Source organism: Blennius ocellaris (genome assembly GCF_963422515.1).
Source record: "Blennius ocellaris genome assembly, chromosome: 1".
In the NCBI taxonomy this organism is placed as follows: Eukaryota; Metazoa; Chordata; class Actinopteri; order Blenniiformes; family Blenniidae; genus Blennius; species Blennius ocellaris.
In genome coordinates this window covers 15,509,939-15,523,768 of record NC_137650.1, presented here as the reverse complement: position 1 = coordinate 15,523,768, position 13,830 = coordinate 15,509,939, and the positions used below count along the sequence as shown (strand labels likewise).

The following is a 13,830-nucleotide window of genomic DNA, read 5'->3' as shown; positions in this document are numbered from 1 at the left end:
AGCCCACGTACAACACAACACACCACGGAGCTGGACGAGGAGAAATGCTTTCTGATAGGCTCCTCTCGCTATGGCGGTGAGCAGTTAGTCCACGAAGGAGAATTTTCAATCAGCCAATCGGATGCTGAGCGCTGGTTGCTATGACGAGAGGGGAAGGAAGGAAGTGCCATGCAGTCGAAACAGATTGTGAAAGAAAGCTACCAGTATTATCGAGAAAAGAACACTTGTTCTGCACATGCCTGTTGTCAATCGTCTGATTTTTCTTCATTATACAAGCGAGAGGTGTAAAGTTTCGTTTCATTCTGAGCCGCTTAGATTTGCAGAGCACACTGGGGGGAAAAACAAATCTGGTGTAATACTGCACCATATCCACACGGCAACAGGGTTTTAAAGCAGATGCGGCAAACATGAGGCACGTGGGCCAAAACTGGCCCGCAAAGTTTCAAGGGAAACTTACATTTTTTGGACGCATTTCCCAAGAGTAGCAGGCAGAACACAACACTGAGATAGAGGCTGAAATAATGATGATGCTGATAGGAAAACTAGCAGACTAGCCTCAAAGCCATGCAGTTTATAAAAGCAACACGTTTCTGGGACGTTTCACTGTAATGTGAACCAGAATGTTTAAATAAAACAGCTTTCTTTTGAGATTGTAGTAACTTTCTGTTGTAATGGTTCGGTTTTTGTGAAAATATTGACATTTTCCTGGCCTAAACTCTGCCACAACAAAGTTAAAGTTTAAATTGAGTACGATTCCAACTTTTAGAGGAGCAGAAACAACAGCTGTGACGTTACATAATACACTAAAGACTGCTTTAAATTGTTCTCATGAGCATTTCGATTCTTTTCCTGCGTACAGCCATCTTTTTTTCCATTCTGATGTTTGCACATATCACTATGCAATTGATGGAAATACGTATGTCTTTAGGTGACATAAAGCAATTCTATCTTATTTGCTGGCCACTGCTGGGTGTAAATACTGAGGCACCTGTCCCCACACTGCCTCACAGTAGTTTGTGTTACACATCAACACGAACAGATCATACCCCATGTCAACTCTTGACGTGGCTGAACGCACGAGATTACGCGTTCTGTCTGGTGAAATCAAGACCTTGTGTGATCGTTGCGTCAGTTTGGACTTTTTGCAGAATTGTGAACGTCCGCCGTTTGAGAAGGTGTCACTCTGTCGTGCAGTTCCACCGACGTCTGTCGAGGTGTGAATTCAGCACAAACCAAGGCGCTTTAAATGCAGCAAACACAGGATGTAGCAGAGTTTAGGACAGAGGTGTCAAACACGTTTCGGTTCAGGGGCCCCGTATAATCCAGTCGCATTTTGAGTGGACCCCGACTGGCAAAATAGAGAAACGATAACCTTTTAGATTTAAACTTTAAAGTCTTTCCTTGTGGCGCAAAGTAAACGTGATGAAAATGTTTGTTTTTCACAAAAGCAAACAATTATTAGAGAAAATGCCCGATTGGAGGTTTGGAGCTTCTCCTGGTTCATTTGGTTTTTTTTATGCAGTGTCACTGAAAAGCAAGACTTCAGTTCACACACTCTGTCTGCCCTGCTGCTGCTCCTCCACAATAATTGAAACCAAACAAGCGTCTTGCAACACGAAGAGGGAGGAATGTCTCTGCGGCTGCCGTGAGGACACAAACGGCGTAGATCCGAGATAATGTCCTGAAATCTGGAGGCGGGGATTTGTTAAAAAAAACAAAACGCACACCATTAAGGTGACTCACACAGTGGTGTTGGCATTACAAGGTGGTGCCTCCTGCTGTTCAGTTGCTGGTACTGCCTGCACATTGAAGTGGGGTGGGGCAGCGCTTCAACACCGTGGGGGTTTTAAAGACTTTAAGTGGTTTGCCTTCTTGTAAAAGCAGCTCTTATTAACTTCAATTATCCTCAGACGCGGATTAAATCGGAGTGTGTGAGGCGCTCGCGGCTCCACTTTGTTAATCTTTCAGTAAAAGCCGTTTTCTGCCCGTCTGTGTGTAGGCGTCCACATCCTGATCGCTGTCGGCGCGGTGATGATGGTGGTCGGTTTCCTCGGATGCTACGGAGCCATTCAGGAGTCCCAGTGTTTGCTGGGAACGGTGAGTCGCAGTCGCACGCAAAGGTCCTTCACGGAGTTTCAGGCCTCTGCTTGTGCTCTGAAGCTTTCTCTTTAAGGAGATCACAACCTTTGAGTCATCATGATGTTAATCAGTGAGCCAATAAAAGCACAGAACCGTCCTGCGAACCAGGAAACGGACGTAAACAAGACCACCTTCATGAAGAAACTCCACGGGATGCCTTTGGATGAATAAAGCACATTCACTACGGCCTTTGAAAAATGCTTTTATTGACCTGTTGCCTTTCTGCTCTTGCAGTTCTTCGCCTGTTTAGTCATCCTGTTCGCCTGCGAGGTTGCTGCTGGGATCTGGGGCTTCATGCACAGAGACACCGTAAGACTGCACACTTACACTTATACACTAGATCAGACCCGGGCAACATAAAACATGCCACTGGGAAATCTTAAATCTAATGAAACTTATTTGTGTTATTACATCTAGAATGCAGTGATTACGAAATACGTCGGACAGTTGAACATTACCGATAAAAATGCCCTTGGTCTGGTTAATATCCTCTTAAAACCAGTCTCATGTCAAGATTTCCGCTGCTCTGCAAAATGTGGACTGGATTTCCTGAACGGAGGCGGGTCTCAATGAGACGCGGAGTGATGAGTCAGGAAATCCATACCACAGTTTGCAGCCAGCGAGGAGGTGAGGGAAGTTAGCATCGATGCTATCATACTTTTCATGACTATGTCCACTGTTTGGACGTATTTTACTCTCAAAACACCGCAAAGCATCAACGTGGATGTTTGCGAAGCTGCTTATTACAGCCTCATATAAAAAAAAAATATATATTTTCATTAAACTTTACTTTAGTCCAGTAAAATGTGCTTCGGTCCAGTAAAAACTGCATGATTACTGGTAAAGAGTCTGGTAAAAAAATGGCCAAATCTCTCATGCTATTGACTATTATTACATTATTGGTTTGTGTCAAGCACCAATGCTTTTTTTTCTTTTATAACTTACTGAGCTTGAAAAATGTAATCCTGATTTCCGGACACATACTGGGAAAGACTCTGAGGGCAACAGTTGCCCATACTAATCACTTTTTTTTTGTTTTACTTGCTAATTTTGCATTTATCCCTTTGGGAAAGTTGGTTTCCCACTCCTGTAAAAAGGGTCATTACCAAACCAATCTATATGCCGATAATTGTTCTACTTTTGAGGGTAAAGCAGCAGAATTTAAAGACTCTGTATCTGTACTCTGAGACCACCTAAAGGTAATGGCAGCTCCCAACTTAATGGATTTAATCGAGATTGAATCACAACATGATCAAATGCTGCTTTAGCCTCTCCTGGTTCATTTGCAGGCCGTCTGTTTTATTTCACCGTGTGTTTGGTTTCTGTTGCAGGTTTCCAGGGAGATGATAAACTTCTATAACTCGGTGTACGACCAGGCTTTGACACAAACCATCACTGACTCGGAAAAAAAGAAAGCCATTGCCTCTGTTCTCAAGGTTTTCCACGAGACGGTACGGGACACACTCTGACCAGTATTGCTTGAATCATCTGTACAACCCTGGTCCAATAATGTTTTATTTTACACTTCTGGCTTGGAGGACCTGGACGTTGTAATGTAGTGTTGTTATCCTCTGCTGTGTAAAAAAAAAAAAAACAAGACAAAACACCATCTAGAGGAAAAGCAGCAGAACTGCATGTCAAGATGTCACTATTTGATTGCGTTTCAGCTGAACTGCTGCGGTAAAGGCCAAGGGACCAGCTTCCTCACACACTTTACAGACAAGCTGGGCCTGACCGACCTCTGCCCCAGCCAGGGATACTCCATTGTAAGTGTAACGTGTGTGTGTGTGTGTGTGTGTGTGTGTGTGTGTGTGTGTGTGTGTGTGTGTGTGTGTGTGTGTGTGTGTGTGTGTGTGTGTGTGTGTGTGTGTGTGTGTGTGTGTGTGTGTGTGTGTGTGTGTGTGTGTGTGTGTGTGTGTGTGTTTGTATATCAAATTCACATGTCAGCAACTAACCACATGTTAAACTAGGTATATATGTATATAAGTATGTAGGCGTGTTTATACTTTGATATACATCACTTATTTTGTGTATGTATAACTTAGATTTATTTATATAACTTATTTACAACAAGCCCTTTTTTCAGCAGCAGATTTCAGGGTTTTCATAATGTTTTGTGAAAAAAAAAAATTAATTAGCTGTAAACATGTCACAAATGTTCCTAATATTATATGAAACAAAAGAATAATCTTGTCGGATTTCGCTCCAGCTGACTGATCTGTGGTGAACTTTGATGGTTTCACAGTTTCAGTGTGAAGAACGGGACCCCCTCAGTCGTTACCGCCACACCGCCACCATGAGGCCAAACTGCATATTACACCGACCTCTGAGCACGTCCACATAAATCTGTTTGGACTGTGATCATTTTCAGCATTTCACCACACACCAGAGTAACAAACTGATAATGTAGGAAGCTACAGATCGGACACATATTTTATTCATTGCGAGACAATTTCTTCGGACAATATAATGATTATTTTCACAATGGCAGGATGGTGTTTGTTTTAAGCACAATTGAAGCAGGTAACACTTGAAATTACTGTTTTGTTTTCGTTTTTTGGTTAATTTCAAGGTAAAATATCATCACATAATTCTATCAGTCCTGTTGATAAAATTAAGAGACATATAGATGATTGAATTAGCTGCGATAATTCATAGATCTTTGGTTTAAATGTGATCTGGCCCTCATGATGGTAAAAGTGGCCCAGAAACAAGATGAATTATAGGTTATTTTGTCTTAAATGCTCCACACGTGTTCACGGGGATTCAGGAGGCAAAACATCGGAGATGGATAGTCGAAGATCATGTTCTGTTTATCGTATCATATTAAAGTTAAAAGTACGACCAATCGATGAGTCGGCACGTTACATGCAAACACAAAGTGCCTCACAGGAAATAAATGTGCTTCCCACACACTGACCACAGCAGCTCAGAAACCTGACCATTACCTCTGGTGGTCAGATGCTCTATGAGATGTTCAACTCGGTCTGAGACAGTTGACCTGAGCGGGAAGGGACGCTCACGTCTTCTCTTCTCTCTGTCTTTTCAGAATTGCCACTCCAGGATTCAGGAGTTGTTCTCAGATAAGATTTATCTGATCGGCATCGCCGCTCTGGTGGTCGCAATCATCATGGTGAGCACACTTTATAAACACAGTCTGACATCTGTAACTATGAGTAAATGGAGCAGATGTTCAGGGGAAAGGAGTTTGAAAGTGGCTGAGTTTTTTTTGTTGTTGTTGTTGTTACTCAAACCAGAATTGCCCACAAGGGGGCGCACCTCAAAACAGTAAGTTTTGATGGTGTTCAACACAAGAGGCTCATATCATAAACTGCCTCTAATAACTTTAGCAGATGACAGGACTAGTATGTGATTTACAAATGACCCTGTGTTTAAACTCTGGAGTGTGAGTTTTGTAGACGCCTCCACTATTGGTTGTTATTTGTCATATTGCATGCCTTCACATCACAATGCACTTAGCACTACAACAACACTCTAAAAGATGTTTAGTGTGTTTTCGGTGATTTTCTGTAGAGATTTGAGTCTCCTGGTTGAACTCTTGCACATTCGGTGTGTTTCCACTGCTGTTAAAAGTGTAAATGTGTGTTTCCCCTCTCAGATCTTCGAGATGATCTTCAGCATGGTGTTGTGCTGCGGCATCCGCAACAGTCCGGTGTACTAAAGCTGCGCGCTTCCCGCGCAGCTCATTACTAAAAGGAAGGATGAGCCGCAGTGTCTGCCTCCTCCTCCTCCCTTTTGTTGTTTTATTTTTTTGTTTTTCTTTTTATAACCAGGAATGTCACGTATATTGCTATCTGGATTTAGTCAGCTTTTTACAACAATGTAACCATCCTCCACGCAGCATCTTATCACACTGTCCATGATTTGTTTCCGTTAGTCACAGATTATGCGTAGTGGAGCAGTGCGACCGTTGCCTGATATGTAGATATTATATCACACTGTCACACGTCAGTTACGCCCACCAGTCCTGGTGCTGTAATCCTTTAGTGATTGATTAGTGGTTTTCCCGCCTCCATGGTCTTATATCCTTATTTTATGGATGATATTTCACTGTTTTCTGTATAAACTGTATATAAATATATGTTGACAGTGCTTTATGTCTGCCTGAGCATGGATATTGTATTACATGAGAACCCCTCTCCTGTATCTTCCCTGTATTTTGTGCCTGTTCATCTTGCTCCACATTGACCCGGATGAGGATGATGATGATGACGATGAAGATGGATCGGCCTCACCCGGCCACATAGAACAACATGCATCGACTACAGGTCATTGTCTTGGTTCAAAATATACAGAGGCAGCAGAAAGTATGAACATTTTCCAGTTTTCCACATGAATTGGTCGTAAAGTCGTCTGATCTTGTTTGAAAATCTTATTAATAAGCTGTTTGGGTTTGGTTTTCTAAAATTTGCTTGCAAAACTGGCTTTTAAGAAGCCTCTCAAGCAGCTAAACTGTTTAGAATGGAATAAAAGAAGAAGCTAAAATCAGGACCTACTGTATCTTCTAAAGTTAAATGGGGGCGGAGCGAAACTGAACTGGCTAAAACAGCCATTCCCCTAAAATGTAGTGATAATATACAGTAAAGACAACCTGAGATACTACTTGTGTGTACATCCAAAACTATGAGTTTCATTTCGTCACAATTTAAAAGTTAAAACGTGTTCAGACAACTTTACGACGGATTCACGCAGAAAACGGCGCCTTCGCCGGGTCAAGGGAACTCCCACTGCTGCTGCATGTGATCCGTCTGAAAGCTGGAACCAAAAGTCAGTGATGTGACGTCTGGATCACCGCGGTTGTTTGTGGTTGTTGTAGCTTTAAGTGCTAAAGTACCGGACGCTCTGCTCTCGGATTGTGTGGTTTGCCTTATCTGGTGGAGGTCGGCTCTGAGCCGAGCTGACCTCCACGCCGTGCACCCCCCCCCCCCCGTACCTGCTACCAACATTTCCTCCACCGAGACAATTGTATTAATTCACTTTTTTGGGGGGTCAAAAAAATGTTTGGAAGAGCTTGTTAGCATGAAGTTTCTGCTACTGTCTTTAGTATTACAATTTTTTTATTTTTTTATTTTTAAAGTGACCACATTTCATCAAGAGTTAGTACGAGTTAGTACGATTATGTCGTCTTGTGCTCAAACGTTTTAAAAAGTCATATCATGATTGCAGATCTGTTTAAGACGAGAATCTCATATTGTCACCAAATCTGATGTATGAATACGAAAGCCATGTAAAGTACATTTTTCTGTCTTCCTATGGATTGTAGTGATACACGGAGGGCTTTAAAATCTTCTAATGAGGTTGTAAAGGCGGTGAACTCCTGACAGTAGCAGACTCTTCCACATCAAGCCGACACCGGTAGAACTCCACCGCATACTCACATGAAAACCCCACAGCCTCTCGTCTCACCCTCCACATACGACTTTCAACCGACTTAAACCTCGCCTTGTTCAAAACGACCCGAGGAAACGGCGAGCCGGCGGCTCTAGTGTGTGTTGTGCTGATGAAAAATAATGACGGTTGTAGAAAAACTATGTATGCCTTTTTTCTCTTTGTATCGTGGTATCTTTTGTCTGGTACGTCGTCTGAGGAGTCCGGACAGAAAAAGCAAGGGGGTGGAGGGGTGAGGGGGTGAGGGGGGGGGTCAAGATTTGGTGGCAGTGTCATATGAGGGAGGGTCAGACCGTCACTCTCATGCTGTGCTGCTGCCATAACTGACACTCTGGAACCACTGCCACCGGAATCGACACCCCCTCACCTCTTGTAGACCTTGGTTTGCCCAAATATAAAGGGATTAAATGTATTTTACAAATAGCTTGCTGGGCTTCTGTTTTTACTTTTTGGAGTTTTTTTTTTTACTATGGCAGAGTTAAATGAGATGAAAGTCTGGTTAAAATAAAAAAAAAAATAAATAAAAAGTCTCCCCACATTGGACTGAAGACTGGAGTCCAAAAAAAAAGCAAAAGCTTAAATTAGAATATTTAATGGGAAATAAGCCATAGATGAGCAGACGGTTGAGATCAGGCTTGTTGTGTCTTCTAAGGCTTTAAACACTTTTAACACTGCAAACATTTATTTACACTTTAATTGCAATTTCTTTAATAAAGAAATTCTTTATTTAAATCCAGTGTCAAACGCATTGTCGTTCAGGGGCCTGGTTTCATATTGATCGAGTAGGACCAGTCAATTAGTGCCGCGTTTAGATTTAAACGTTAAAGTTTTTCTTTGTTGTGAGTCTCAGTATACAAGATGAAGAATATTATTTTCAACATGACCAAGCTGTTGCTACAGAAAATGACTCAATCTCAACATAAATCTGATTTTAGTGAAACTTTGTGCAAAATACAGTGAAATATTAAAAAAAAAATCTATAGCAGTAGCATTCTAGGTTTTTTTGGTTTTTTTAAATACCCAACCGCCCCCTGATGGCATGACTTTGAGGTTAATGCGTGTTTTCTAGCTTCTCAGTGTTGTGTTGTGTTCACTATTCTTAAAGAATGTTAAAAACCAATGTTTTATTTAACATTTTAACCATTTCCTTGGTGTTTTGGCCAGATTGGAGACACTTGTGGGCCGGTTTTGCCCATGGGCCTTATGTTGGATGATCTGATTTAAAGCATCTGGTTCAAATATTAATAAAGTAATGAAGTTATTATGGCACTATTTAACTGGTCCAGCCCACTCAATGTGAAATTGGCCTTTAAAAAAAAAAATTACTTTCTCAATTTTATGATAACAAATGATGCAGAAAATTTTTTACAAAGGCCCCGCCCCACATTAAAAGAGATGCAGAACATATGCATAAATAAGGACTAAATAACTTGTATATATATATTTAAACAACAGGAGACGGTCGGTAACATCACATGAAAGGAAAACATCCAGTGATTGAAGGTGAGTTATCATTTCTAAAGGAGTCGGTGCAATGGTTTGGCAATGTCTAATTTGTGATTAAAGTCCAGAGGGAATTTTTCAAGAGGAATAAGGGCAAAAATCTGTGACGAACTAAAATGTGTTTGACACCCCTGCTATAAAGAGTCCACCTGTTCCCCAAACAACTGCTTTGTTTTTAACCATTGAGACGAAAGCCCGAAGGAAACGTCGGCCAATTAATAGATTATTATCAAATAAATGTCTTAACGGTTGGACTGCTACATCTACAAACAAATCAGACGGCTCGATTGTTTAAATTGAAAGTAGTTTGTTCAATCTGAGTGGAGGAGCAGCTTGAAGCTGCCTCATCTTTCACAACAAGTCTGACCACTTTGATATCTCTGGAATGATTGGAACAAAACGCGTAGCAGATATCAGATTAGAAGAAACCTCCCTGCTTCTCCCCGATTCCTAAAATAAACACATGATATGTATCATCAGTCTCACGGTTGCCTAAATTTCCCATCGCTGATGATGAGATCACTTTATTATCTCACTGTAAAATAGCTGGGAGACGTTCATCAGCTGACATATATTATGCATAGTGTGCCTCTTCAGAAGCATTCCTGACAGCAGATGTAAGGTTTCTCCCCAAAGTGCAGCTCTCCACGCTGATAAAAAAAAAACGCTCATGTAGGTCACGACGTGTGGGAAGAAGTTCCTAAGAGGAGTTTAATGAATGTATATTGTTACTTTACACAAAGGGAAAAACCTGAGCATACTTGTTTTGATCTGAGGTGAAAGTAAACCTGTTGGTTTTTGTGTTTCTCAGGAAAAAATAGTAATTCTGATGTCTGAGTTCTGATCTTGAGCTGAGAAATTTCACAACATGAGGGAAATGCGGGGGGGGGGGGGGGGGTACTGGAACTGGTACTGGCTCAGTGAGTAAGTTCAAAATTACAATAATTGGTGTTGAGTCTCTTTTTGCAAAAGAAATAATCCAACATTTTCTTTACAGCCTATTTTTAACAGAATTTTTTTTTTTTTTAAATCTTAATCTCATGACTATTCTATTAACACGACATGAACAAACTATTCATTACAGTTTTTTATGATAACATTTTGGTCACATTTCCCAAGTAAAATATATTGTATGTTTTAGGCATCACACGTATTAATATTTTAACTGAAGACAAGAATATATATATATATATATATATATATATATATATATATGTGTGTGTGATCTGTGATCTACATGTATGTGTCTATAAGATCTCCATGTTCACTGATTAGAAGTCAGTTCCTTCTTAATTTTTGCAATGATGAAATAACCTATTTCTCCAATTATACATAAATCCAAAAGAAAGCAATGAACTTCATTAAATCTGTTCATGTACCAACAATACAAATATATAAAAGGAGAAAGGAGGAGTTTGCATGTTCCTCCTCAGCCAGAATTAGATTTCTGCAGCCTCCTCCTACAAAGTAAAGCCAAGTTTTTTGTTTTGTTTTGGGTGATATTAAATTCAGTGTGTGGAGAAGATCCAAGTGTCTCTCTGTATGAGTAATGTGACAGTGACCTCTGCTACTATGAAGAGTTATTTCTTTTTATATTACTCAAGGGATTTTCTATTAATGAAATACGTGGACTGCAGGCGGACCACCGGCGAATGGGATCTCTTTCATCTTTTTGTTACCTAATTTACAATCTTACACCTTGCCTATGTTCCATTGTAGATAGAAAAAAGTGTTCAGGAGGATTTGAAATAGTTGATTATTGATTTCAAAGGATGGAAAACCTTTTTCAACTTCACCTATTTAAGACTTTTTAAACACTTTTGCATCGTTAGTTTCTCTTCATGTTCCATCTGCACATGTGCTCAGTCTTTCTTTTTGATACAAATGTGCATAACGGTGAATTTAAGATGACGAGAAAACAATGTAGAGGCGTAAATAAGACAGATTATGATTTTTAACTTACAGACACCTAATTATCAGTGACGGTTGCAGAGAAGAAGCCACAGTAACTCACTAGTTTATGTCGGCTAAATGTGACTGGCTTGTCATTTCCATCCACTGACAAAGAAGAAAAAAAAAGTGTTTTAATGGAACAAGCTGAAACACACATCTCCTTCCTGTGAAAGAAAACAAAGGGAAGAAGCTGTTAAACGGAGCTCGCTGGTGCCGCTTGGACACAACGAGGAGTTAACATCTCTCACATTGATTTGTTTTTGTTGGCTGCATTGAAGTCTCAAGCCGTCCGCCGTCCCTCCCTCTCGTCTCCTTCGGCCTGCTGCTGCTGCTTTATCTCGGCGCACAACGCCTCGCTGCCTGCTTGGTTGATGAATAGCAGAAAGTATTAGTCCCAGATGCTCTGAATTCCAGCTCCTTCCTCGTCTGTAAAGACTGATCTCTGTAAAGACTGTTATCTCTGCCCTCTCACTGATGAATAGGGAGAACGTCGTCATTTATTATGCAAACCAAGCAGGATGAAAGGAGACTGAAAGGAAAAGTGGGAAATAGTTTAAAAAAAAAATGGTGTCGAGGCACTTGATTGTGTTCTATGATGTACAACAGGGCGGAGGCACCATCACACCCACCGGGCTGCTTTGTTCCTCTGATACTGGAGGCCTTGAACACGTCGAAGGATAGAATCTGAAGGTTTGATGAAGAAACGTCTCCGTCGGGGTCAGAAAACTGGCTTTTTGGGGTGAAGCTCTTGGATGTTTGAGGATGAAAACAAGCCAAAACTCACATCCAGCAAAGACACAGGATAAACATGTAGGACACGGGCGACGCAGGAGGGGAAACAGGATCAAAGGAAATCTGACATCAGAAGCGAAGAAACGCCATGTGTGATGTTTAGGACAAGGTTTATGTAAGAACTTGAGGGATTCTGTCCCTCCCCGATCCTCTCTGCTCCTCACATGTCAGCGCTCCCTCGGCCTCCCAGACCCCCCCCCTCCCCCAAACACTTTCTCATGCTGGCTGAAGTTAAATCCACATTCCTGGACCCTGAAACAATTACGCCACCGACAGGAGAACTGCCCCTCTGTTGTCATCTGGAAGAGTACTCAGAGACCAGTCACATTTGGGAGAAAACCAAGCGAATAGAAACATGTTTGTGGTTCTGGAGCTTCTGTTGTTTGCGATTTGTTTAGAAGAACATTGAGGCGAAAGATGAAGCACGTGTTTCTCGTCGTTCCTGAAACATCAGCTGAGCTGTCGGCTCAACTTGACCCCGATTCTTCCTCCGTCTTTTTTCCCCTCTGACAGACTGAGGACAGGAGTGTTTTGTGACTGAGCGTCATACGTCTTCAAGACATTGAGGGCTCGTTGACAATGCTTCAAGGGAGAACGCGTCACTTTTGCATTTTTGTTTCAAAAAAAGTTTGTGTTTACAAAGAAACATTTTGAAAATTATGTCTATTACATGGGGAAAAGCAGGAACACTACAAACAATGTAGTTTCATGTTGGGCCACTAATAGGTGCTGTTGTTTGCTTTGAAAAAGAATCCACACACACTTGGGAACTGAGAACAATACAATGTAAACACTGGAAGCCTTTGACATTGTGTGTGTGTGTGTGTGTGTGTGTGTGTGTGTGTGTGTGTGTGTGTGTGTGTGTGTGTGTGTGTGTGTGTGTGTGTGTGTGCGTGCCATTGCTCCCATTGCTCCCTTCCATTTTGTGTTTTTCACCAAAATCCTGACCACCTTGACCGGCCAAGTTTTTTTGTGTTTTTTTGCAGAAATAGTTTGCTTAATTAACAAAAGTCTGAACACAACGTCTCCCGGAATTTCTGCACGTTTTGATGAGCTTTTTTGTGTAAATTGTCCCAATGGTGCACGATGAGAACAACAGTGACATTGACCCTGGATGTCAAAACGTTTACCTTTATTGTTAGTTATCCAGAGAAAACACAAAACAATGTCAATGGAAAGATGTATAAATGACACTTTAATCATTGTGATTAAACAAATAGTTTGGATTTCTTACCTATGTGTTGTTTTGAGTCATTTGTAGGTCTTTTTTGGATACATGTTTATCTTTTTTTTTTGGAACGTATGTTCCTCAGGCAGCCAATCCTTAATCATCTTATTCATTATAATTAATTCTAAGAGCCTTTGTCAGGTTATCAGGCCTTTTGAACACTTCACAAGGGTACCAGCATCCATTGAGTGACACTTTGACAACAATGCTCAAATGATCAAATCAACATGGAGGTGAAACGTCGTCCAGAGAGTCACATGTCACACCTCTGGGCAGTCTACTGTCACAAATTAGGCTTAAACATGTGGTACATATGGCAACAAACCACCTGGAGAGAAAATCCATATACACATCAAGAACATACAAACTCCACAGAGATAGCCCATTCCTGTCTGGCTTTCTCTCCATATTCAATGAATGACACTTAATTAAAGCAAAACTCGTGGAGCATTTATTATAGTCTTACAATTTGTGTAAGTTTGAGTCCCCCCCCACTATATTCTAACATTGTGATGAAGTCGAATGTGTTTCGATAATATTTTGAACTATTTTACTTTATTTACAAACTTTACAGTATAAATAAAACTTTCCTGGAGGCAGTCGGCAGTCTCTGTTTATAAACTGCAGGCTCCTGGAAGAAAAGGAGGAGACCCAGTAAAAGAGGAGCCGAGAAAGCAGGTGCCCCCCCCCAACACCCCCCCATACCCCTCTCAGTGTCCCGCCCTCCTCTCTCTCTCTCTCTCTCTCTCTCTCTCTCTCTCTCTCTCTCTCTCTCTCTCTCTCTCCCTCCATTCCATAACGGACAG

At 41.2% G+C, this 13,830-nt stretch overlaps 1 protein-coding gene across 1 annotated transcript in view; it reads left to right on the top strand.

The window, feature by feature from the left end:
• The window catches only part of LOC308130490 (CD81 protein-like), a 30,562-nt gene extending 22,590 nt beyond the window's left edge, over positions 1-7,972 (top strand). Inside the window, exons 3-8 of the mRNA XM_080496893.1 lie at positions 2,000-2,097; positions 2,374-2,448; positions 3,471-3,590; positions 3,807-3,905; positions 5,189-5,272; positions 5,759-7,972. Coding sequence (XP_080353019.1) covers positions 2,000-2,097; positions 2,374-2,448; positions 3,471-3,590; positions 3,807-3,905; positions 5,189-5,272; positions 5,759-5,821 — 539 coding nt within the window. The 3' untranslated portion in view covers positions 5,822-7,972. The remainder of the gene's footprint in view (positions 1-1,999; positions 2,098-2,373; positions 2,449-3,470; positions 3,591-3,806; positions 3,906-5,188; positions 5,273-5,758) is intronic.
• The last annotated feature ends 5,858 nt before the right edge of the window (positions 7,973-13,830 follow it).